Genomic DNA, 27824 nt, shown 5'->3' with positions numbered 1-27824 from the left:
AGCAAAAGTTGGTCAGGGCACCACAACCCCTTGAGACAACCCTGCAAAAATCATGCAGCTGTATTATTCACCTGCAATTTTGGGGATAACCTTCTTGATTGACCAATATGTAATACAATGCAGTTGTCCAGGACCCTAGTAGCCATAGATTAGATCAGTAGCATAGCCAGAAATTAACTGCTTGATATTTAAAGCGATTTAACCAGGCGGGAAAGGCTCCTGCTCGATAAAGTTGTGTGGGCCCACCTAAGTCTTGATATTCAGTGGTACTTAACTGGACAGTGCTGCTGAATATCACCACAAACTGTCCCTCACTACCTGGTTAGTGTCAGGGTGGTGCGTGGGTGGAGCCTGGGAGGAGCTGGTACTTAACTGGTTAGCAAAAGAGCTATCCTAACTTTAGTCACAAAGGTAACTGGGCACTGGTCTGAATATTAGCTGGTGCCCAGTTAACCTCTGGAGAGTGCTTTTGGGTACCCCCCCCCCCCATCCCGATCCTTCTCCTCCCAAAGCAAAATGCCATCTTGGCCCTTCCCCTCCCTCCCTTCCCCTGAACCAAAGGGTAGTTTCAGTCAGATAGGCCTCCCCAGAGCCTACCTTGAAGCTCTCCCTGGCAATCTAGGGGGGGGGGGGGGGCACTTATTCCTGTCCATCACAGATCTGGTCTCAATGGCCACCGTGACCCCTAGTGCTGTGGGCTGAATATTATCTGGTATATTTTTTGTGGGCCCATTTTAACATGGATGGGCACTAGGTACACAATTTCCTTTTCTCTCCCCTCCTCCAACCAATCCCCCACAATAATTAAGATTAAGCGTGCCTTATCTGGCAGGAATCCCAAAAATCTGCCAGCTGAAGAAATGTGGAGCCCATCCCCAGTCAGAAAAATGTGGCAGTCAGTGTCAGCACTTTGAGCTGCTGACGTCACCACCATGAGCATGCTCAGTTTTCACCATGAGGTAGAGGTGGGCTGGGTGATGCTCTTAGAGGGTATGGGTTTCATCAGGAGTTTGGGTTGTGATCAGGGACATTGGGAAACCAGGGTTCAAATCACACTACTGCTCCTTGTGTCCTTGGCAAGTCCCTTAACCCTCCATTGTCTCAGGCACACACTTACCCCCTAATTCTATAAACTTAGCATCTAAATGTAAGTGCCATTTGCACACTAAGCTTATAGAATGCTAGCACTGACACATTTGAATGTAACTGTGAGGGAGTGAGTGACATATTGACAGGCATTCCTAGAAACACTCCCTCACTGAGGTTACAATTCAGCCACCATACAGCAGTGGCACTAAACCTACTATGTCAGAGGCTGAACTGCAAAGCCAATTTAACATAGGGACATTAGGCTGCCTGGCCAGGATGGCGGGGCTCAAAAAGTGAGCAGGAAGCAAAAGCCCTCAGGCAGAAAACAACAGAGAGGCCTTGAGAGGAGATAAGCTGCCCTAGAGTGTAGGGTTCCACTGTTTGTGTGTAAGCCACCAGTATCTGGCTAAGGTAGGCTAAATTTTAAGGTTTACGAGAATGCTGTCTTTGGGGTCTATCTGGAGCCAGACCTGTGTTGGGAAACTCTGCAAGTGGCAGTGTGGGTGTACTGTGCTGGACCACCAAGAAGGGGGGCGGGGTGGGCACAAGGTTCCCCGGGCCACTTAAATCTAGGTGGTCCCTATGGAATCACCCCCAATATGGGAAGGGTGGGTGGGTTGATCAGCTGGGTTGATGTAGACTGAGTAGATGGCCAGTTATATAAGTACATAAGTATTGCCACACTGGGACAGACCAAAGGTCCATCAAGCCCAGTATCCTGTTTCCAACAGTGGCCAATCCAGGTCACAAATACCTGGCAAGATCCCAGAAAAGCTCAATACATTTTATGATGCTTATCTCAGAAATAAGCAGTGGATTTTCCCAAGTGAATTTAATAATGGTCTATGGACTTTTCCTTTAGGAAGCCCGCTAAGCTAACCGCCTTTACCACATTCTCTGGCAATGAATTCCAGAGTTTAATTACACGTTGAGTGAAGAAAAAGTTTCTCCAATTCGTATTAAATTTATTACTTTGTAGCTTCATCAAATGCCCCCTAGTCCTAGTATTTTTGGAATGAGTAAACAAATGATTCACATCTACCCGTTTCACTCCACTCATTATTTTATAGACCTCTATCATGTCTCCCCTCAGCCCTCTCTTCTCCATGCTGATGAGCCCTAGATGCTTCAGCATTTCCTCATGGGGAAGTTGTCCCATCCCCTTTATAATTTTCGTCGCCTTTCTCTGCACCTTTTCTAATTCCACTATATCTTTTTTGAGATGCGGTGACCAGAATTGAACACAATATTCGAGGTGCGGTCACCCAATTGAAAAAAATGTATTAAAAAAATGTATAACAAGGAATATTTTACACTCCATCAATACTTTCTCATACTTCCACCTACCTCAAAACCTTCATATTTAAGCAGCTGGTATTAGATAAAAGGTATGCCATAGTGTGTTCTTGTAGGCTGGCTTCTGTCTCACTGGACTGCAGGTGACTGAAACCCAAAATGATCGGGGATGTTAAACACAATATAAATTACCCCTCCTTGGAGACAATGAAGGAAGTTGCTCAATATTGGGAGTGTTCAGCACCCACACAAATCTGGCTTCTATGAGTCCAGTGAATGTGCATGCTTCTGAGAAACTGTATGTAGAAGCTTGAGTGAATCTAATGTCACTAGGACTGTGCATTTTCCTCTGTCTGTCCACACAAGTGAGATGCAGCTCTAAGAAAAGTCTCCTTTGAACATCTAGCTATCTACTGTGGTTTCTTTGGAGTACATGAGTCTCAGGCTTCGGCTGTAATTGTCTGTGATGTATAAATGCATGCGCCTTTTTTTTTTTCCCCATTTCAAAAAAATTCCTGTTTAAGAGCAGGAATTAAGGTACCTTCATAAATAGAAGCCATGCTGGAAATCAAGCATTACTTTGGAGATGAGCAAACTTTTATTTGGGATGACACAACACTAGAAAACAGAAGATTCACAAATAAATTTTTACACCATATGTCTTGTTTTAGAGAGACTGCATGAAGTGTTGAATTACACAGAGTAATAATGATTTCAGCTACACATGTTCTGCTTACATCGTTCAATGAACTAGTAGAATGAGATATTGGTACTGGTCATTCTATGCAGGGCATTTCACCTCTGTCCACTTCAGTTAGAGTGGAGAAGGGTAGAAGGAGAGAGGAAGAAAGAGGGAAGCGAATTTCCTGCTCGACCTTTGGAGGCCTAGAGCGGGAACTTTATAATTGCTGCTTGTATTTGCCATGGAGAAATCACATTGCACAAACATAGAAAAATTCTAAATTGTTTGTCAAAGAAGCAGCTAGCTTTGCCTTGGTTAATTGCATTTATTATTTCTTAAACGAAACCATTTAACATCATGCCAGGAAAGTGTAAAAGCAATTCACGCATCAGTGATACCACAGAAGACAAAGAAAACACTGCAAAGGAGAACAGACCAATTCGATACTGGAGAGCTGTGTTATAAGAGATCTGAAAATAATATTGAAAAAAACAAAAGTCTGCAGCAATATTTTAAAAATATTTTTAGTGTTTTTCATTGAACATGTAAAACTTGTAAATATTGTTTCCGACCTCATCACTACAGGATCACTATCAAACCTTCTGCAGTGCAGTAATCATTAACATTGCACACATAGGGCAGAGAAGTTAAGGTTCTGGCCTCAAGGAGATTGCTGTATAATCTTATGGAAAGGGATCACGTACAGGACCACCACACTGTACCTCTGACAAAGCACACACAAACTGGCCGCTGCTGCTGCTGCTGCACACAAGTGAACAAAGAGAGGACAGCTTCTTTCTCAGGGTTCGATTCACCCAAATTATTTTCGGCCTCTGGAGAGTGACTCACGGGGGACTAATGGAATTTGCCTAATAGCTGCTGTCATATTTTGAAAAAGAAAAATAAAAGTAATATTTTTATTACGGAATGAAAAAAGGTATTGGAGGTACGCAGGAGGAAGAGTCACCCAGATGCCTCATTAATATCCTCTGATCCACTGGCAACATGCCTAGAAACACGTTTGGTTGTACCACTGGAAAGGTGGTATATCAAATCCATGACCCTTTATCCCTTTACCCCTTACACATGTGCCCTTTATTCACCTCCTGAGGTTGGCAAAAGAGCAGGGTCAGAGCACCTGCCAGAATCCAAGATTCCACTGCTTCAAAAGGGAGCTCTTTTGACTCCTTTAATACTCTTTTCTCCCTTTTGGACACAAAGGGGAGATGGCCGGAATGATTCCACTTCTTTTACTATATAACACCAAAAATAAAATTGTGCAAAAGCGATGAGATGACATTTTCAATTTTTACGGACTTTCTGCCTGCTCATGCACGTTTACTAATTGTTGTATTTTATAGGAGACATTTTTCATATATTTTCTCTTTATTATGATTGTGTGTGTGTGTGTGTGTACACATGTGTGAGAGAAGATGAATTTGCCATTAGAATAACAAAGATTTCTAGGTTTTTTTCTTGTTTCCCTTTTCCTCGTTGATTCCTCTAAAGTTGGCTTAAGTGCTTTTGAGCAGGTGTAACTGAGCTGGTATGGTGACTGAAAAGTGGGCATAGGATTTAGCTTCTTGCCCCTAGTCTGAAGTAACACCAGAGTTGGAAAATGCAGTGGGTTGCTTCTGCCCATTCCCAGATGTTGGGGACATCAGGAGAGTGGCTATGAGTACCTGAAAAGGGATAGTGAAGGACTTGCATATTACCATGAAGCTGATACGGTTTCACGTGATTCTGAGCTAGGGTGAGCCTGAAAAGACCTGCGTATAGGGATGGAGTGCTTTCTTCTCTTTTCCTAACACACACATAACCTTCTAAGATGTGTGATGGGATTGTTTTCATTCTTTGAAGTTACTGAATAATTTTCAGCCACAAATTTTGCTAAGTCCCAAATTTTGGTGAATTGAAGCCTTACTGATTTCGAAGACATGAGCGTCCTTCTTGCTTCTTTCTCCTGATATGTTTTGTCCATCACAAGTCCATAACCATTAGCAGTGTAGTATATAGTGGAGCTCCTCCCTTTCCCAGAGGTAGACACCTGCTGAATGAGTATCCTGTTCCACCTGCATGCCTGAGGTGAGCTAATCTAATTGCTGGGTGAAGTTCTCTGGAAACAGTCCCTTGTAAGTGCTGAGATCTCTGTACGAAAGCCAGTCTGACTCCTTAACACCTGTCAACCAGCCAGCATCCTGGGGAAAAGACAGGAGACATCAGTGCATAATGCACCTCTCAGATATTCATGCCCAGCAACCGTATACCTGCAGTGACTTCCATTTTAATAACTTTGCTTCCCATTGGTTTTCCTTGATCTAACACTATTTTAATTTATGTTAAATATTAATAAAGCTTCAAGTTACAAAAAAAAAAGATGATAACATTTTACAGGTCGTGTTTTTAGTTGCAAACATACTTTCAGGTATGATATTTATGAGCACTGACCATCACCTTTATGCAGTGACAAGATGGATGAGATCTTTCACCTTGAAAGCACAAACAGGGTGCACATACGTTAAGTGTGTGTGTGTGTGTGTGTGTGTGTGTGTGTGTTGTGTGACTGGACTTGCAGGGGCGTAGCCAGACTTCGGCGGGAGGGTGGTCCAGAGCCTGATGTGAGGGGGCATATTTTAGCCCCCCCCAGCGCCACCGACCCCCCCACACCATTTTGACCCCCCCTCACCGCCGCCGCCACCACCACCAACTTTGACCTCCACCCTGCTGACGACCCTCTCAACCCCCCTCCCACCGCCAACTCTCCCCCACCGCTGCCGTCAGCTACCTTTGCTGGCGGGGGACCCCAACCCCCGCCAGCCGAGGTCCTCTTCTTCCGGCGCAAGGCTTCGTTCTGTTTCTGTGAATCTGACGGCCGCTGGCTGATCTGCAAGGCTTCATTCTGTTTCTGTGAGTCTGACGTCAGACTCACAGAAACAGAACAAAGCCTTGCGCTGGAAGAAGAGGACCTCGTCTGGCGGGGGTTGGGGTCCCCTGCCAGCAAAGGTAGCCGACGGTGACGGCGGTGGTGGGGGGGGGGGGGGTTGGTGGCGGGAGGGGGGTTGAGAGGGTCATCAGCAGGGGGGTCCATGGCCAAATCTACGGGGGCCCAGGCCCCCGTGGCCCCACGTAGCTACACCACTGGTCTGGAGTGTGTGTATATGGTATGTATGTGTCTGGGCTTGTGGGGCATGTATGTGTTTTTCTGTGACCTGTACAATAAAGAAGAAGGAAAAGGCTGTTTGAAAGGAGTAATTTCCTAACTGCTGTGTTTAACTGTATCAAATTTGCTATGGTACAGAAGCTGGAACTGCTTTTTCCATAGAATTGCATTGGGCCATTTTTTGGGTGAACTTATTTCTTGGGAAGCCCCAGTCTGATCTGATCCATTTTCAAAAGTAATGTGTCTTGGTTACCATATTCATTTATATTTCCTTTGTTATTTTACTATTTACTGCTATATTGTTATGGTGAACTGAATTTCTGTACAAGTAAGTTTAACTTGGATTGCTGATTAAAATAAAAGCAATGTGTCTTTTCATTGGATTTTCTCTCATGCCAAATGTGGTTCCATTCTGTTAAATTTTTGGAGAGTTATTTTGCTTTCAGATATATACAGATGGACAAATAGATGACCAAACAGATGGGCATTATCTGCCACTTATGTATAATTCATTCCAGCATTTATTGGAAAGAATAAAAACTACATAGACAACTTCTACTTTCATGGATATTAGCAGGGGGGCCCAAGACAATCTGCCACCCAAGACAGGGATGAAATGGCACCCTGGCTCCCCAGCATCACGCCTCCTGCCAACTCCTTCCTGCCCCCCAGTCGTGGTTTAAGGTCTTTATCCTTACATGGCGGCTTGAGCCTTAGTGATAGTACTGTGAGACTACCAATAAGGGTTGAGAGGCACCATTTTGAACAGAGAGCTGCAAGGGTAGGAGGTCACCAGGGATTGCTTCAGATAAGCCCAGGTACGGCCTAGGTGGTGTGGGGGTTCTTTGGGGAGAGGGGAATCACAGACTGGTGGTTCATGGAAATGGGGTGGGGTGGGAGCTTGGCTTAAACTTTTTAAATATGCCTTTGGGTAAAGGGTCTGTTTGAGGGATGGGTGATCCACTATTCCTATCTAGAAAGCTCTGTTCTCTTTTAGATGGTGTTCAGGAACTTCGGGAGCATCAGGTTATATGTTAGCAGCCCAATGCTCCCAGGCAGGAAAAATAATGCCAACTTTGAGCTGGTATTATTCTTCCGTGAATAGCACAACTTGCATTTGCATCTCATTATTATATACCTCACAGTGGTTTAAACTAGCATGTTCTACAGTAAAATAATGCGCAATATTGTTGTATAATACGTATTAAGAGGCAAATATTGTAGCTATTACCTGAATGCATGTTAGTAACTACCCCCGACTACTGTTTTACAGTGCATGTAAAATTTTTATCCAGTTGAACATTAAAAAGTTTTTAGCATGAGTTTTATTGCATAGGTAGCTTTATTTGCCAATAACTACTCTGTGCCTAGATACTGATTCTTACCAGATCAGCTGACTGTGAGGGGATTACTAGCACAATGTCTCCCCGTTTCAGATTTAGCTCATCTGCATTAGCTGCCTCGAAGTCATGAAGCACTTCAATCTGCAAAAAATGTAAAAACAAAAATATCAAAGAGGTGAACACCCCCCCCCCCACACACAATCCACCTTATAATTGAAAGAGAAAAACGCCTAGATTTCGACCCAAATCGGGAGATAGACGTTTATCTCACAAAAACGAATAAATCGGTATAATGGAAAGGCGATTTTGGACGTTTTCAACTGCACTCCATCGCGGAAGCGTACAAAGTTGACGGGGGCGTAAAGTGTACAAAGTTGACGGGGGCGTGTCGGAGGCGTGGCGAAGGTGGAACTGGGGCATGGTTATCGGCCGAGGAGAGATGGGCGCCTTTCGCCGATAATGAAAAAAAAGTATGCGTTTGTAGCTAGAATTTAGGGCACTTTTCCTGGACCCTGTTTTTTCACGAATAAGGCCCCAAAAAGTGCTCTAAATGACCAGATTACCACCAGAGGGAATCGGGGATGACCTCCCCTGACTCCCCCAGTGGTCACTAACCCCCTCCCACCACAAAAAATGATGTTTCACAAATTTTTATTTTCACCCTCAAATGTCATACCCACCTCCCTGGCAGCAGTATGCAGGTCCCTGGAGCAGTTGTTAGGGGGTGCAGTGGACTTCAGGCAGGTGGACCCAGGCCCATCCCCCCCTACCTGTTACAATTGTGCTGCTTAATGCTTAGTCGTCCAACCCCCCCCAAACCCACTGTACCCACATGTAGGTGCCCCCCTTCACCCCTTAGGGCTATAGTAATGGTGTAGACTTGTGGGCAGTGGGTTTTGAGGGGGATTTGGGGGGCTCAACACACAAGGGAAGGGTGCTATGCACCTGGGAGCTCTTTTACCTTTTTTTGTTTTTGTAAAAGTGCCCCCTAGGGTGCCCGGTTGGTGTCCTGGCATGTGAGGGGGACCAGTGCACTACGACTCCTGGCCCCTCCCACGAACAAATGCCTTGGATTTATTCGTTTTTGAGCTGGGCGCTTTCATTTTCCATTATCACTGAAAAACAAAAACGTCCAGCTCACAAATTGTCGAATAAAACATGGACGTCTATTTTTTTCGAAAATACGGTTCGGTCCGCCCCTTCACGGACCCGTTCTCGGAGATAAACGCCCATGGAGATAGACGTTTTCGTTCAATTATGCCCCTCAATGTCTAGTATCTATAGAGTTCTGTAAGCCAATTTGGTTCTGGAGAAAACTGACTTCTTGTCAGGCTATAGTATCTCATTGAATGGAAATGAAAATCAGATAAGGTTGCTGTGTTTCTTTAGCTTCAGCAGTTTATGTTTAACATTTATGATATATAAATATAACTCTCAAGGTAATTGGCAAAAGAAAACTCTCAAAAGAACACAACAACTATAACTCTGTGAGGTGCATTTGTATTGTTTGAAAGGGTAAGGGAAAAAGCCTCTGATTCAAGCCCAACCTCCAACCCAATAGTTATAGGTTAATAACAAGGGCGGAGTTTTTATGTATGTAAATGTTGGGTATATTTTTCGTCATAGGCAAAAAACCCTTTGATATACATAAATGCTATCTCCACAGAGTATATGAGGGATCCAAATAAAACATGAAAGAATCAAATCCAAACTTAGCTTTCAAGTGCAGGGAAATGTGTGAGTCATTGGTTCAGCATGCCAAATTTGGCCATAGTTTCACTAGAGAAGTGCCGTATCAAGGCGTGAGTAACAAGAAGTAATCACTCACGAATAAACTTCCTGCTCGCTAGTCCCTCATTTATGATATACCACCTTTCTGTGGTACAACCAAAGCAGTTTACATATTACATACAAGTACATACAGGGATTGCTTCAGGTAAGTCCAGTTAGGTAGCCTATTTGCTCAGAGGAAAGGAAGGTAAGTAGTGGAGGAAGGTAAGTAGTGGAGTGCCTCAGGGGTCAGTACTGGAGCTGATTCTGTTCAATATATTTGTGAGAGACATTACTGAAGGATTAGAAGGAAAAGTTTGCCTCTTTGCAGATGACACAAAGATAGCCAATAGAGCAGATACCCCAGAGGGAGTAGACACCATGAGAAGAATGGTCAAAGGTCTGGCAGTTAAAATTTAATGTGAAGAATGATGCACTTGGGGTGCAGAAATCCAAAGGAGATGTAAAAGATAGGAGGAGAGAGATTGATAAGCACAGCTCAGGAGAGGGACCTTGGGGTGAAAGTGTCTGAGGATCTCAAGGAGATGAAACAATGCAACAAGGGGGTAGCCAGAGCCAGAAAGATGCTAGTCTGCATAGAGAGTGTTAAACAGAAGAAAGGAGGTGCTGATACACCTGTACAAGTTGTTGCTGAGGCCCCACTTGGAGTATTGTGTTCAGCTTTGGAGGCCATATCTTGCTAATGATGTAAAAAGACTTGTAGCAGTTCAGAGAAAAATGACCAAAAATGGTCTGAGGTTTGCACCACAAGACGTACGTCTTGATGACCTGAGGAAAGGAGAGACGGGGTGATATGATACAGACATTCAAACATTTGAAAGGTATTATTATACAAACGTTTTCCAGAGATGGGATGGTGGTAGATCTAGAGGACTTGAATTTAGATTACAGGGGGGGCTGACTCAGGAATAACATTGGGAAGTACTTTTTCAAGAATAGGGTGATAGATCCTGGAATGCCCTCCCATGGGAGGTGGTGGAGATGAAAGCAGTAATGGAATTCACAACTGCATGGGATAAACACAAAGGAATCCTGTATGGGAGGCATAGAACCAAACAAGCTTAGCAGTGATTAGATGGCAACACTAGTAAATGAATCTCATGGAATATGTTCGTGGTGGGCCACAAGTGTAAAGTATGAGCAAGAAGACTAAAACACTTTTCTACGGTTCAATCAGCATTTGGCCATGTTTAAATAAGCTCTGAAACACTGCAGACACTGGAAAAGGGCACACAGCATGATGAAGATTAAAAAGAACAGAAATGCCAAAACACAGCATGACAGGTATCAACTTGTATCTTCAGAATTGTTAGAAAAGGAAAGGGATAAAACACACTAAAATGTGTACAAATGTTACAGTTTTGATAACTGCTGTCCCACAGTAGGAACCTTATTAGGAGTATGTATAGCATATGCTACAAGAGCTCACGTTAGGTATGAGAACTTAGCCTGTACTCAAGTACCTGTATATATCAAACTGCTTTAGTAGTACCATAGAAAGCTGGTATATCAAATGATTTACCCTAAAAAGGTTCAGATATAAAGGTCTTGACCACAGCAGTTGGTCCTCATGAAAGAATTAACACCTTTCAGCAGGTAACTAGATGCAGAGTAGACTGAAAGGTACTTGTGTTCTTCCACACAGCCCGTTCTATTACCTGATAACCCATGAAGCACTGGGCTGTTAACACTCTGATACCCTGACCCCTCTTCCAGGAAAACAGAAATGTTTGCAGAGACACAGCCTTTCAAGAACAGACCTATGGTTTTAGTTACCATTACATTTGTCAGTCCCCAAGCTCTAGATACTACTGCTAGGGGTCAAGCTGCCAAAGAAGAGCTACTATTAGAGGCCAGAGGTGCTATTTTGAATCCGAGACACCAAAAGAGCAGGAGCAACTAAGAATTGTGCCTTTCTCCCTCTAGGCTACCGGGAGGTGAGAGTGGGGATGGGTCAGCTTGATGGTGTTGGGGAGGTTCAGTGACTGGTGGGTTTACATTGTGTCAGGTTGGTGTCAGGAAGGTGGAAGACCTTGATCTTCATGTCGGGAGGGGGATTGAGTCAGGGATAAGGAATTGGTGTCATCAGCCTCTATACATACCTCAGGGCAGGTGTCAATGCTAGCATGGAAACATTTTCATTCCTATCCATGTGTCTCTACCCTTCTTTCTGCAGATTGTCCCAAACCTCTTTACCTATTAGATCTATTTTCTGTCTCCTGCTCATATTCTGTTCTCACACTTTTCTCTTTCTCTCCCTTGCATTCTATCTTGTTTCTCATCCTTTTCCCCATCCTGCCACTTTTTACTCTAGCCTGTCCAACTTGTTTACTCATCTCTCACTCACTCCAAGCCTGTCTCCCAGTTTACCTTTGGTTGCCCACACAAAACCTGGCTCCTTTTTTTCTTGTCATCTGTCTCTCTTTCAAGATTTTCTCCTGCTGCCTTGCTACCACCCCCATTGTCTTTCTTTTTCTTTCTGCTTTCTTCGTGTTCCATTTCTTACTCTCTCCCTACTTGGTATGTCTCTCTTCCTTCTTTTACTTTCTTTAATTGCTTTCCTCTCTCTGGTTCCCTTGGCCTGTCTTTCTCCTTTCCTTGCAGCCTATCTCTGTGCCCTTCTTCTCATTTGGTCTCTTTTTCTCTGCTTCCTCTTTTGGCCTGTCTCTGTTCCTTTTCCCCCTCACACAAAGCCTTGAGAAAGCATTGACAAAGCAAGCAGGGACACATAGCTCAAACTTAATGAACTTGAACCAAGATGAAAAGTAGGTTGTGCATAGGTGGAGAGAAGAGGGAGCCAGGCATAAGTTCTGCTGAGAGGGAGTTCAGTTGGATCTCCAGAAACACAGGATCAGGGAAAATTGCCCCTTCCTCATTTATAATCATTTGGATTTCAAAAGAATGCAAGCAATCCACCATTTTGATTTGTGGTTCTCATTTCCAACATTAGCAATGAGCTAGATAAATTGCAAACCTAACTCAGTATGGGGCAGAGCAGACTGTTTCCAGAGAATGTGCTCATTTCTATACGGCATCATTACAAAAAAAAAAAAAAAGCATGCTGCGATGTGTTGGTATCACTATAGATGCATAATAAATAATATCCCTAGGCTCGAAGAAAAAGAAACACATTTTCAAAAGAGGTCATACATATGCAATCTTAAATGATACCTTATAGAGAAAGCCAGGTGGCATTGCATGAGATTCATCAACTTCTGGTGCTAAGCTGTCTTTGCTTTCTTCACTAGGCAAGGTCTGACTTCCTTCCACAGTGTTCTGCTCATGAGAAACCTCTGGTATCTCACCAGCATCATTCTGAAAGCTGGATTCTTCCATTACATCCTTTGGTTGACGGACAATGTTGGGATCAAAATTTTCCTCCTCACCTTCATTGTTGGATGCTGGCTCTATTACCACCGAAGGAATAATGCCTATTTCCTGCAAGAGAGTGAAGGTAAAACGTCTCTTTATTGTTAAAAACATCTAATTTTTACTTTGTGATTTTACTTTATAATATTTTTAATAATTTCAGAGAGTTGTAGTATAAAACTGTGGGTCAATATTCAAAAGTAGTTATGTGATCAGCCAATAAACTAATAAATTTTGTATGTGTAAGTTGGTATATGGCAACATTCATTCGCTCTAACAGATGAGGGGCCAGAAGCATTGTGGGGGCAGGGCCTAAATCTATCTGGAGAGTGGAAACGTTTGAGTCCTCCAGGCTCTACTTCTTTAAAGGACAATTTTCAAAACTTTGCAGGCAGTAGCAAAGCTGCCTAGTTACCCAGCTCCAGGAGAGAGACTTTTGGTCAGCCTTGGTTTTGAACCTACAAGTCAAAGCAGTGTGGGATTTGTAGTCCTTGACTCTACCCACTGAAATCAGTGCTGCAGGTCCCATAGTGCACCAAGATGGGAATGCTAAAATTCCAGAACTGGCTCAAAATCTTCTTCTTGGATCTAGAAACTTGGCAGCTCTGCAGCTGCAAAGTCTGTAGGTACATTTAGCCATGGACTTTGCTGCATCAGTTCTCCCACAGAGATTTTTTATACCTGTTTGTATTGCATGGACTTTTTCCTTGAAAATCACGAGCAATGTTGAAAATGCAAAACTATGCATTTTATTTCTTCCCTAGATCTAAACTTGCCCTAAGTCCCCCCCCCTCCCTTTCTCTCCCACTTTTATCCAGGGAAAAAAAATGAGCTATTTTCTTTGGTAAAAAGCTTCCAAAATTTATCTTTTTAGTGATATTTGTATAAGGTATAGTTTAGGCCTGTGAATTACCACTGGTGTGGTTCCTTTATCTAGTGATAGCTGGTAGCTCTGGACTGGACAACAGTCTGTGGTTTTCAACTAACTATGAGCTGCTTGTAAGTAAAACTGCACTTCTAGCAGTTATGACAGTAGTGTGTGGATGTCATAACCATCCACTTCTGCAACCTATGACATGCCCAGCTCTCACCCACTTCTGCGTTAAATAGCTAGCATGGGTTTTTAACACACTGGCTGCTTTAATAGCACAGGTCTGAACTAATGTCTACTGTATGTTAAAATCCATGCTATCTGATTAACACAGCCAGGGCTGGTCTTAGCAAGTGCGGGGCCCTATGCAGATCAATCTGATGGGGCCCCATCCTAGACCCGCCCCACCCTAGCTCCAGGGCCAGCCACCACTCCCTCTGAGCTCCAGGGCGGCCACCCCTCCCTCCGAGCTCCCGGGCCATCCCCAGGGCTCCCCAGCTCCAGGGCTGGACTCCCCAGCTTCTTCCCTCCCTCCCAGCTCCAAGGCCCCCCCACCCTCTGAATTTTAAAAGTTACCTCGTCGTCGACATCGGAGCGGCCAGCAGGTAGCAGCAGCAGTGAAAAGCATGCGAGCTGCTGGGCGGCGCTTCGGGAGTCTTCCTTTCCTTCATTCAGCTCTGGTCCCCGACGTCGATGATGAGGTAACTTAAAATTCAGAGGGCGGGGGGACTGGAGCTTGGGCGGTCAGGGCGGGGCGACATCAGCCGCGCCGCGCGGGGCCCCCTTGAGCGCGAGGCCCTATGCGGTCACCTCGCCCTAAGACCGGCCCTGAACACAGCTTAGTAAAAGGGCCTCTTAGTTTTAATTTGAAGGGGAAATAAACAATGGGGGATTAAGGAGGATACCTTCATTAACCCCTTCTATTAAGGGCTTGCTGAAAAAAGCACTTTTAGAAAGTCTATACAGGAACAGTAACCCATTAACACCACCTCCCAATACATCAAAAAGTTAATCAGAGAGGTTACAGGCTTGTCATATAGGAGACCAACACACACCAACAGAAAGGATAATTCCCTAAAGCACAAAATCACAGAAATAAGAGTAGGGAAGGGACTTAGGTCAACCAATTAACCAATGTAGTCCAGAGGTTGATTGCAGAAAGTTTATTAAACAAATATCAAAGTCCATGGAGACTCAACACAGAACACTGTGGCAGTTTTTTGGCTCATGTGAACACTCTTTTTGACTTTTTAAAGTTTTATCATTTGCACAATATACAGATACATTGACTACTGAGGCAGGCATTTTGTTGCTGGTTCTGTGTTGAGTCTGCATGTACTTTGATATCTGTTTAATAAGCTTTATGCAATCAACCTCTGGAGTGCATTGGTTAATTGGTTGGCCTAAGTCCCTTCCCTACTCTTTTGTCATATAGGAGATCATATTTTTTGCCTTTTGCATGGAATGAGGAAATAAAACATGGATTGTCTGGGGCATGCTGCTATAGCAGAAGGTGCAGGGGTCAATCAGCAGATTCGGTTACAATTGTTTTCAGAACATAAACCTCCAGATTCTGTACAGGTTTCCCAACTTTTGGTGCGGATCCCAGATCCCCATAAAACTAATTAGCTAATGAACCATTAACGGTCAATACACTCATTTGGGTTTCTCCATGGATATGCCATGCATTAAAAGGCATGCCAAAATTTTATAAGCGCACAACTCAAAAGGAAGCATGGCCATAGGAGGGGTTTGGGTGGGTCAGGGGTGTTCCCAGAATTTAGGTGCAATGTTATAGAATAGGCTCATTTATGCGCCCAACTGCTATTCATTGTGCACCAGCATTTACACCAGGTTTCAGCGGGCATACGTTTGTGCCCAAAGTTAAGTGCGAGATCTGCGCTGAGCTAGTATTCTGAAAAGAATGCTCTGTGCAGCATGCCCTTTGCAGACTACTGGTTTAGCATAGATCTTCCCTGCATCTAACTTTGGGTGCAATTTACTGAATCCCCCCAGAGACCACAAAGGTGCTGTGAATACACCCAAAGCATAAACCCCTGAATTCTATATAGTGTGCCTAGCATTCCACACCAAAAACCAAGCGTATTCTATAACAATGCGTGTAACTTAATTGGCTTAACAAGCTAATTAGCATTGATAACAGCTCTTAACAAGCAATAATGAGCACTAATTATCAGTAATTAGAATGTATGTGCACAACTCACTAAGCACATTCTGTAATGCAGTGCGCCTAACTTCTAACGCACGCAGGCAAAAAGGGACATGGTTATGGGCAAGGAAATGGGCATTTCATGGGTGTTCTGAAATTTACGCTTGTAGTTATAGAATATGGCCCAGTGCACCTAAATCTACGTTCCAGGATTTACGCCTTATTTTTGTTGGTGTAAATGGAGGTGCGTAGTTTTAGGTGCTGAGATATCAACTAAGTATATTCTATATATCGCGCCTAAATCTAGACGTGGCTTATAGAATACGCTTAGTTGGCACTGGATTCCACGCTGATTTTTTAGGCGCCATATATAGAATCTCCCCCAAAATGTGTTACTGTAGGATTCTACCTGAGGCACGACTGTCTCACTTGGCGCCTCTGGCTGTGGTTCCAGCTCCTGCTGCTGTTCTTCTTCTATCAGTTTATCTTCTGCATAAGGCTGGTCACCTTCACCCTCATACACAGTCGCTGTCTGAAAACAAGATGATCAGAGCATACTGTTAATTTACAGCCTTTTAATGAACAGATCATGAACTTAAGCATGAGAACTAACCATTCAATTATACACTTTGTCAGCTATGCAAAGGAACTCAGCAATGAGGATGGGGCTACCTTCCTATCATGTATCACTCATTGCTAGTGACCAACTGACAGATTCCACTACGTATTCCATTAGAACAAAGCTTGACCATGTTTATACTGTATTTAAAATACACAGAAAGGAAGCAATATTTTTTCTTTCAGCAATGCAAGGTCTTAGATGCCTTGTGGGCTTTCTGGGTCTACTCTTATTGATGACCATTATTTGTAATAGCTAAGTTCAGTAGTAAGGTATGGGGTGATATTTCAATGACTGCATATTCAAAACAAAGGATGAAATGCAGTAATGGACTATAGCAGACAAAAACCTAACATCATAATAAACTGTCATTCCAATTACTCTGAATTCCATTTTGGTTCAGACTGTCTTTTTTTGTCCTGCTGAGATTCTCCAATTATAGCCACGTATTCAAAATGTATTTTATTTATTTATTACATTTGGAACTCACCTATTAACTAGGCGGGGAACAATAAAACACACACAACAATAAAAATGCATAAAACCAAATATAAACAACAGACAATAAGATAATATAGTTTATACACCAAGTCTAAGCCTCTTTTATCATATTCTAAAAAGGCAATTCTATAACTAGGTGCCCCTTTGCACATGCATATGTATAAAAAGTATCACTTGTACTTGTAAGTACCCTAAGCACTATTCTATAAGGGTGCATATAAGTGCTATAGGGGAGTGTACACATGGTGAAGTATGGGCGGGACTCCCAGTTACATGCACAGCTAATAAGTTGTGCACTGCCCTTGCAGCATTTAGTCACACTTCGCTCGATATTTAAAACCATTAAACCAGCCAGGAACGGCTCTGGATCCCAAAAGTCATGCAGAGGATCATCCCTGAACAGTCTCTACTTGGCAGTACAGAGGGCCTTTCTAGAAACATGATTCCCTCCTGACCTATACTCTCTACCCACATGGCGAAACAAGCCCAGTGTCATCAGTGGGAGCACCGGAGCAGCAGGTGCAGGCACACGGGACAATTCCTCACATAAAAGATCACTAAACCAGGTAAATCAAAAGGAATCGCAGACTGCCTCAGACTCACACACACACACCAATACACACGTAAAAAAGAAAAAAAAGAGATGTGTATAAATATGTATCTATATATATATATATATATGTGTGTGCATGTGTGTGTGTGCGTATACATATATACATAGATGAACAACAAATCAGAAACCAGGCACCACATCAACCTCTCCCCACATCCCAAAGAAGAAACATACATTACAAAATTTCTAATAGGGTTATCAACCTTAATGATAATAACATCTATGGTTGCCCTGACTCAAGAAGTAACCAACAAAATGCCAATCCTATACAACCTACATCACCCAGCAGGAAGAGCTGACCTCTTCCCGGGTAGACTCCAAACAGCCAGATGGGGCACTCTGAAAAATAAAAAAACATTCAATTGACACCCAAGGACAACAGAGATCCAGAAAGGAAACCAAGAAACACAGAAATCCAAATAAATGGCAACTAATGAAAATAACCACAGTCATGCTACCAGAAGTTGATTACCTACCAATACCAGTGGGTTACATCAACGCCAGATCAGTGGTAAACAAAACAGAAATAATAAAAGACTGGATAACAGATGAAAACCTCAGCTTGGCCTTCCTAAACAAAACATAGCTTCACAACAAAGAAGACCTTATTATTCTGGACCTTTACGCAACAGGCTACAAAATCTTACACTGGACCAGAAACAAGAAAAGAGGTGGGGGTATTGCACTGCTATGCAGATCCTTTTTAAAGGTAGAAGCCAGAGCAGAATCCATAACACCACAACTGGAAATCGCCTCAATTAGAATCAAGGACCAAACTCTACTCAACCAATTATGACTTATCCTATTCTACAGACCCCCAGTTAACTGGAAAATGACTCAAACCACCTTCTACTACTACTTACTACTTAACATTTCTAAAGCGCTACTAGGGTTACGCAGCACTGTACAATTTAACATGGAAGGACAGTCCCTGCTCAAGGTGTTTATAATCTAAAATACAGGTGTACAATCTAAAGACAAGTGTACAATCTAAAAGACAGGTGTACAATCTAGAGACAAGTGTACAATCTAAAAGACAAGTGTAGAGTCAATCTGGTAGGGCATACTATATTTCTCGAAAGGTTAGGTGCCGAAGGCAGCATTGAAGAGGTGAGTTTTAAGCAGAGATTTGAAGATGGGTAGTGAGGGGGCTTGGCGTAGGGGTTGAGGAAGATTGTTCCAGGCATAGGGTGAGGCAAGGCAGAATGAGCGGAGCCTGGAGTTGGCAGTGGTGAAGAAGGGTACTGAAAGGAGGGATTTGTCCTGTGAGCGGAGGTTACGGGCGGGAACATAGGGCGAGATGAGGGTAGAGAGGTAGTGAGGAACTGCAGACCGGGTGCATTTGTAGGTAAGGAGTAGAAGCTTGAATTGTATGCGGTATCTGATCGGAAGCCAGTGAAGTGACTTGAGGAGAGGGGTGATATGAGTATATCGGTTCTGGCGGAATATAAGACGTGCGGCAGCGTTCTGAACGGATTGAAGGGGGGATAGATGGCTAAGTGGGAGGCCGGTGAGGAGTAAGTTGCAGTAGTCAAGGCGAGAGGTAATGAGAGCATGGACGAGAGTTCATGTGGTGTGCTCAGAGAAGAAAGGGCGAATTTTGCTGATGCTGAAGAGGAAGAAGCGACAGGTCTTGGCAGTCTGTTGGATATGCGCAGAGAAGGAGAGGGAGGAGTCGAAGATGACTCCAAGGTTGCGGGCAGATGGGACGGGGAGGATGAGGGTGTTATCAACTGAGATAGAGAGTGGAGGAAGAGGAGAAGTGGGTTTAGGTGGAAAGACGAGGAGCTCGGTTTTGGACATGTTCAGCTTCAGGTGGCGGTTGGACATCCAGGCAGCAATGTCGGATAGGCAGGTCGATACCTTGACCTGGGTCTTGGCGGTGATGTCTGGTGTGGAGAGATACAGCTGGGTATCATCAGCATAAAGATGATACTGAAAACCATGAGATGAGATCAGTGAGCCTAGGGAAGAGGTGTAGATTGAGAAGAGAAGGGGTCCAAGGACAGATCCCTGGGGAACTCCAACAGATAGTGGGATGGGAGTGGAGGAAGATCCATGAGAGTGTACTCTGAAGGTGCGGTGGGAGAGATAAGAGGAGAACCAGGAGAGGACAGAGCCTTGGAACCCAAAAGAGGACAGTGTGGCAAGAAGTAAATCATGACTGACAGTGTCAAATGCAGCGGATAGATCGAGGAGGATGAGGATGGAATAGTGGCCTCTGGATTTGGCGAGGAGCAGGTCGTTGCAGACTTTAGAGAGTGCTGTTTCTGTTGAGTGAAGAGGGCGAAAACCGGATTGAAGTGGATCGAGGATGGCATGAAAGGAGAGAAAATCAAGGCAGCGACTGTGAACGGCGCGCTCAAGTATTTTGGAGAGGAAGGGTAGGAGAGAGATGGAGCGGTAGTTGGAGGGGCAGGTAGGGTCAAGTGATGGATTTTTTTTAGGAGAGGTGTGACTACGGCGTGCTTGAAGGTGTCAGGGACAGTTGCAGTGGAGAGAGAAAGGTTAAGGTTGCGACAGATGGAGGGGGTGACAGTATGGGAGATGGTGTTAAGTAGGTTGGTGGGGATGGGATCGGAGGAACAGGTGGTGCATTTCGAGGAGGAAAGAAGGCGAGAGGTTTCATCCTCGGTGATCTCAGGAAAGGAGGAGAAAGAGGCCATGGTTGGTTGGTTGTTGGATGGGGCTACAAGCTGAAGAGGAGGTGGTGGCTTGGTAGTGAACTCAAGGTTGATCTTTTGCACCTTGTCGCGGAAGTAGTCAGTTTGATATGAACACCTTCATGGAGTTCATATCAAACAATTGTATAGCTATCCCCAATACCATATTAATAGGAGATATTAACCATCACTTAGATGACCAGAAAACAGAAAGCACCAAAGACTGTGATGAATTCTTCAAACTATGGCACTTCCAGCAACCATCAGTGACCACCATCCACACAAAGGCCATGCCATAGACCTACTAGCTTATAGATTTTCACAGGAAAACTACTTCAAAATACGGAACCCAAAATGTACAGAAACTCCATGGTCTAATCACTTCAACCTAATCTGGCCCTCTACTGGAACGAACACAAAACTCCACCACCACAAACACGGACACCATACAAAACATGAGGAAAGATCGATGCAACCACATTTTGGAATACCATATATGAAGATCAATGGTTATCAAAGAGTAAAACGGAATGGAATGAAAGAAGCACCAACATAATGGATGAAATAGCCTCAATGAAAACAAAAACTGGACAGAGGTGCAAAATAGCCCCATGATATGATGAAGAACAGAAATGGCAAAAACCCTTTGCAGAAGACTAGAACAAGCATGGACGAAAACCAAAAATGAAACAAACAAAACTGCATGGAAGGATGCTCGAAACAGGTACAAGATCAAAATGAGACAGGTCAAAAAAAATACTACAAAGAATATATAGGTTCATTCTACAGGGGCACAAAAAAACTATACAAATGTTCATACTCAACCAACTTCACATACATTTGCCTCAAGATATGAAATACAATACCAAAAGCCCTCAAATGCATGAACAACTACTCAACATTCCAAAAACACATTAAGGCCCACTTCTATAGAAAATTCTTCTCCAATGAACCCACATAATCAAACTGACCTACAACCAACACACTACGATACGTGATTACTAACTGAAACTGAACAAGACAAGCATCAACTTGCAAAAGGTTTGTAACATATTTGACTGAAGTGACTTGTAAGCCACATTGAACCGACCGCCCGATTGGAAAATGCGGGGTAGAAATGCATAAATAAATAAATGGCACTTAACTGGCTATCCAGCAAAATTCAGCAGGAGATTGTCGGTTAGTTTTTTTTTACCTTGTAGCATAGGATTTGTAGGAAAGGGGGAGGGGGTTTGGAAGGTATAGTATACTTTTGAAAATTGTCATTCTTGATTTGTTATGATTGGCGAGCAGTACTTTTAGTGTTTCATGCTGTTTAAGGTTCTTTGGTTGTACTGCAAAGTGCCAATAAAGACAAATTATATATAAAGATATTTTTGCTGCTTTCAAAATATATCAGGGTCAAATCTCTTGGTATTTGGTACAATAAAGTTCTCCCACATCCCAGCTCTTCTCGTTCATACTCTTTCATTCCCCTTTCTATCTTTGCTCTGATTTCCTGCCTTTTCTCTCCTCTCGCACTTAGTTCATTGTCTCATTGCTTCCTAAGAAGGCAATTTTAAAAGCCATTATTTATAAAATTATGCATCCCAAGGCCCTTATTTAGAAGCATCTCCATGTGTAAATAGCAGCATTTACATGTGTAGAGGCTTGCACATATAAATAGCATTCCACATTGGGAATCCAAATCTGTATGGCAAAACATAAATGAAAACCCACAACAATATGACATTTTTTATATAAGAATATTTTTTGGGGGGGGATCATCAGATCTTAATGCAACTCACACCATTAGAACATCTTGTTCCTTCTTCATATTGAAAAAAATGGTTGCGGTGCAAATTGTCATTAGATCACCCTTTTTTGTGATTTTTTTTGGCATATATCTTATGCAGTATTTTATAATTCTGAGGAGGTTCTCCTGCTATTAGATACTGTCACCAGCTTATTAAGATAAGTGTTATGCTGTGCTATACTACATTTTTTGTAAAGAATTATAAAATACTGCATAAGATATATGCCAAAAAAATCAGAAAATCAGGGTGATCTAATGACGATTTGCACCGCAACCATTTTTTTCAATATGAAGAAGGAACAAGATGTTCTAATGGTGTGAGTTGCATTAAGATCTGATGATTTCCCCCCCCCCAAAAAAAATATTCTTATATAAAAAATGTCATATTGTTGTAGATTTTGTAGTTGAGTTTCCTACTGCAATATCAATGTTTGGTACACTATCCAGCTTATTTTCGAAAGAGAAAGATGCCCATATTTCGACCCAAATCGGGAGATGGGCGTCTTTCTCCGGTGGGCGCCCAAATCGGTATAATCGAAAGCCGATTTTGGGCGCCTCCAACTGCAATCTGTCGCAGGAACGAACAAAGTAGACGGGGGCATGTTGGAGACATGGTGAAGGCGGGACTGGGGCGTGTTTATCGGCCAAGCAGAGATGGGCGCCCTCGGCCAATAATGGAAAAAAGAAAAACGTTTTTACCGAGAAGTTGGGTCACTTTTTCTGGACCCTTTTTTCTCACGAACAAGTCCCCCAAAGGTGCCCCAACTGCCCAGATGACCACCGAAGTGAATCGGGGATGACCTCCCCTGACTCCCCCAGTGGTCACTAACCCCCTCCCACCAAAAAAAAGAACTTTAAAAACATTTTTTGCCAGCCTGTATGCCAGCCTCAAATGTCATACCCAGCTCCATCACAGCAGTATGCAGGTCCCTGGAGCAGTTGTTAGTGGGTGCAGTGGACTTCACCCAGGTGGAACCAGGCCCATCCCCCCCTACCTGTTACACTTGTGGTGGTAAATGGGAGCCCTCCAAACCGCCCCCAAAACCCACTGTACCCACATCTAGGTGCCCCCCTTAAGCCATAAGGGCTATGGTAATGGTGTAGAGTTGTGGGCAGTGGGTTTTGGGGGGGGGGGATTTGAGGGGTTCAGCAACCAAAGGAAGGGAGCTATGGACTTGGGAGGTATTTTACTTTTTTTTTTAATTGTTACAAGTGCCCCCTAGGGTGCCCGGTTGGTGTCCTGGCATGTGAGGGGGACCAGTGCACTATGAATCCTGGCCCTTCCCACGACCCAATGCCTTGGATTTATTCGTTTTTGAGCTGGGCGCCTTCGGTTTTCATTATTGCTGAAAAACAAAACCGCCCAGCTCAAATCCACACACATCCGATGCATTTGCCCGGCACAAACTGTAATATCGAAAAAAAAGATGGGCGCCCATTTTTTTTCAAAAATACGGTCTGTCTCGCCCCTTCACATACCCGTTCTTGGACATAGACGCCCATGGAGATGGGCGTTCGTGTTCGATTATGCCCCTCTTTATGTACTTTAGCTATATTTAAGTCCCCACATTTGTTTAAAAAAATCTTTTTGGTCAATTAATTGGAAAACATAAATGAAGGCATTTAGAGCTGTCCTGAGGCACATATAAGTGCCTGCTATAAGGGGAACTTGTAAATATTGATGTTTGTCCTCCCCCAAATCACCGTCCTGATGCTTGCCCCTCCCCATGATCATCTCCCAAGTCCCATGAGGCATCTGATTCCCTTTGCAGCATCATATCCTCCGGTGGCAAAGCCCCACCCCATGGCAAACTCCCCTGCAGTAGTCCCTCAAGCCAGCATCTATACTCCCCTTGAGGCAACATGACCCTCCCCTCGAGGCAACCACCCTTCTTTATATGGAAGCATGATCCCTAACACTAATACTATGCAATTACCGCTAGAGGTATCAGTGGCCATTTTTGAACTCTGGATCATAAGCAGTAGGCATCGCTCCTCCACCACTAGGCACAAAGACCCCCTGGTAAGACTCGGGGGTGGGAGGTAAGGAGGATATACTGATGGGGGCTCAGGAAGGGTTCATGCTGCCTCACAGGTTTGCCTCAGGGAGTGAGGTTCATACAGCCTCAGAGGGTTTGTCGCTGGCTTGGAGGGAGGGAGGGAGGGAGTTGCCACAATAGGGATGTGATGCTTCAGGAGAGAGACTGGAGGCCTTGGGGGGACACCTATTCAGAGGTAGGGAGATTGGGGCTCTCTACAGTGGGAGCAGAGATTTAGAAAGCTACTCCCACATACATATGGTGATGATTTCAATGTTTCTTATCTCTATCTGCAGCTTTCCAAAATTGCTGCTGCTGCTGTAGGTGGAGAAAAATGTGTAGTACTGCATCTATTTTACCAGAGACCAGGGCTGGTACAAGAGTATTAGGTGCTCTAGATGAATCTTCAGCCTTGTTCCCCACTCACCCCCATCCTAAAATGAACTTCAAAGCTCCTAGGTACCCCCTTGAGATTTTAAGAAACTCAACATTTATGATCACTCCTCCCAGAACAATCCTGTAGGAATGAATAATTGGAGATCATACATTTAAATATTAAAAATTATTTAGTATATACCTAATGAGGGCAATTTTCAAAAGCCGGGTACCTGGGCAAATGGACTCTTTAGAAATTCCCATTATCCTTGTGCATAAAAGTACAGGTTATTTTGAGTTTGTTTAGTTGTTGGTACTATGTTTTGACTACATTTAAATTGGGGAAATTTATGTGCAGACAAGAGCAGGTGTACATATAAATTCCTGAGGTAATTTTCAAACCGGAAGTATGCAAATACATTCCTTTTGAAAGTTCACCGGTGATTATATATGCTATTTCTGTGTTTGCACATTTATGAAGCTATCTCCTAGGTGGTTCTTTCACTCTACTTTTCCTCTGTTCTTTCTCACTGCTCTCTCCTTCTTTTTGCTATCTTCAATGTTGTCTCACTCTCACTCTCAATCACTCAGGGGTCTTTTACTAAAGGGAAGGGAAATGGGACTTGATATACCGCTTTTCTGTGTTTTAGGCATCTATATTCAAAGCGGTTTACATGGTATATACAGGTACATATTTGTACCTGGGGCAATGGAGGGTTAAGTGACTTGACAAGAGTCACAAGGTCTGCAGTGGGAATCGAACCCAATTCCTCGGGATCAAAGTCCGCTGCACTAACCACATTAGCTCAAAATGTTATCGAGTAAAACGTGCTCTGCTGCAGATAACGCAAGCTAATCTTTAGTAAAAGACCCCCTCAGTTTCCTGTCTTCTCCTTGTTCTCATGTATTCACTGTGCTCCTCCTAAAACAGGTTGGGGATACAGCTGCACAGAAGTACCAAAAGATTCATGAAGGCACATGAAGATTCATAACTGGCTGCTGGCACGAGTTTGTAATGATCACTAATAACTATACACGGAAAGAAACAAATGCACAAGAACCCAGTCAAAACCCAGTTCTCTAGAGCTGATTCAGTCAGTGGACTTCTATGTCAGCCCATATTCCAGTGAATAGAAAGTTAAGAAAACAAAATCTAGAAGGTCTCTCATCTAGAACTGCACTGTTCATTGTCCTAAAATGACTCTGTACAGTACTGTCACAAAGAAGTTCTAGAATGGGTCTCTGTTGAATTGTGAGATGTTCTATTTTTATTAGTTGTATGGAGACAAGGACACATTTGCAAGTGGAACCACATGGTGCAGGGCTCATTATTAATGGCATTGCAACTTAAGTACCAGGGTGAGCTCAAGACCTTGTTGCAAATAAGAAAGAAACAGATGTCTAAGGCTCCAACAGAGCCTGCTGCTTCTCTTTCTCAGCCCTTACAGTTATCTCACTCTCCTGCCCTTCATTAATCTCCTTCCTGAGAAGGAAATACAACCACAACAGTGGGAAATCAAGGTCATAAGCATAGCAGATTTATCTGACACTCGCTGATTTATGTTTATTATTGTAAACTACTTTGGGCAAATTGTTTATAAGCTAGGGAAGTAGTCTAGCAGTGAGATAAATAAAAGAAACAAATAGTGTGGCGAAAGGATAGAAACACATTAGAGCACCCTAGTTACAGGACACCCATGCACACATAAGAACATAACCACCGCCATACTGGGAAAAGACCAAGGGTCCATCAAGCCCAGCATCCTGTCTCCGACAGTGGCCAATCCAGGCCTCAAGAACCCGGCAATCCTACTCTCTGCTTCCTTTCTTTCAACCAGCTCTTTATCCAGAGTAATACCCTACCTCTGATCCCATGACTCTCCAGTTTCCTCTGGAGTCTTTCGTGAGGCACTTTGTCAAACGCCTTCTGAAAATCCAGATACACAATATCCACTGGCTCACCTTTATCCATATGTTTGTTCACCCCCTCAAAAAAATGCAGTAGATTGGTGAGGCAAGACTTCCCTTCACTAAATCCATACCAAATCTGTAGAAGTGCATGCAGGGTTAGGCGTGCACAGAGACTGAGATTTTCAAGTACACACAGCAGGAAAAGAAAGCACAGCAGTGACGGGATCCTACCGGAAGGCAGATCTTATGTTCTTAGGAACCCAGCCAGGGTTTTTGCTTCAGTAACTTCAGTTCATTGTTCCTTTGTGTATGTATGCATATATCTGGTCAATATTCAGTTGGCAGGGATTATGATTTTTTTTTAAACGCTGATTGCCATGGGCTGAATTAGGCTCCAATATTTAGTGTTGCCACCTATGAGCTTCCCCCCTCCCCAAGCCCCCTGAGCTTGCAATCCTCCTTCTTAACGCCACCCCCCTCAAAGAACAGACCCTTCCAGGACCCCCTAAGAGCAGCCCCTGCTCCTGAAACACCCCTTCACCTACCCACCCATAGCCACCCTCCTCCAGGACTATCTGAAGCTCTCTATTGGTTTAGGTGTGTTGGAGCAGATACAAAGCATAATCGTTCCTGCCCTTGTCAGTTCAGGCATTAAAATTGCGGCCACAACCTCTAACAGTAGTATCGTGGTACAACCGCTAGGAGTCAAGACCACAGCAGTAGTACCACACACTATTGCTAGAGGTCGTGGTGGCCATTTTAAGGCTGCAGCCAGCATGGGCAGGAGCGATTAAATGTAATTGAAGCAATGTAATCTCTAACAACTGTTAAATGTAAGCCACATTTAACCAAAACTCGTTTTGGGGTAACTGTGGGATACAAGTACAAAAATCAAATAAACAAATCAATCAATAAATAATATAACCACAGGTAAATAGTTACAGAGTTGCCTTTATAGGGCCCAATATTTAGCTAGCGGCAATCAGCATATTTGCATATTCGGCTGTCACTTGGTGGAATAGGTTGCCCTCAAATATTAGATGTGAAACTAGTTATGTATGTTTCTGTAAACTGCTAAAAACTTGGCTGTTTATCAAATTTACATGTAATTGAATTAAAAAAAACAGTATAACTTATTTTTTCTTGAAGTTTAACCTGTTATGTGATCTAGGGTATTGCCCCCTTCTTAGTTGTAAGCCGCTTTGATCTAAAAGTGTTTGGTATAAGCGGCCCATAAATGATATCTATAGTGTAATGTAATAGAAGGGTGCTAAAGTGGAAATCTGGCATATATGCCTGTATGTGCACATATATGCACTTATATCATGGTACTCTAATGTTTTATGCATGTATCTGGCACATAACTGTACGTTTCCTCTTTATAGTACTGTTCTTCATAAGCCCGATGGAGTTTACAGAGCTTAACAGATATTTACAAAACGTTATTCAAAAGCAAGTTATGCATTTTCTGGCAGATGGCAAATGCATCATTTGCTTATCTAATTATCTCTCTTTATAAAAGGCAACCCCAACGTTC

At 43.3% G+C, this 27824-nt stretch overlaps 1 protein-coding gene across 1 annotated transcript in view; it reads right to left on the bottom strand.

The window, feature by feature from the left end:
- Positions 1 to 3050: 3050 nt before the first annotated feature.
- AMPH (amphiphysin) overlaps positions 3051 to 27824 on the bottom strand; it is a 296706-nt gene continuing 271932 nt past the window's right edge. Inside the window, exons 18-22 of the mRNA XM_030207529.1 lie at positions 26240 to 26269; positions 16181 to 16303; positions 12533 to 12799; positions 7613 to 7711; positions 3051 to 5265 (exon numbers count right to left, since the gene is read on the bottom strand). Of these exons, the coding sequence (XP_030063389.1) occupies positions 5158 to 5265; positions 7613 to 7711; positions 12533 to 12799; positions 16181 to 16303; positions 26240 to 26269 (627 nt within the window). The 3' untranslated portion in view covers positions 3051 to 5157. The remainder of the gene's footprint in view (positions 5266 to 7612; positions 7712 to 12532; positions 12800 to 16180; positions 16304 to 26239; positions 26270 to 27824) is intronic.

Source organism: Microcaecilia unicolor, chromosome 1, assembly GCF_901765095.1.
Source record: "Microcaecilia unicolor chromosome 1, aMicUni1.1, whole genome shotgun sequence".
NCBI lineage: Eukaryota > Metazoa > Chordata > Amphibia > Gymnophiona > Siphonopidae > Microcaecilia > Microcaecilia unicolor.
Note: the sequence above shows the minus strand (reverse complement) of the source record. Positions and strands in the feature narration are given on the sequence as shown.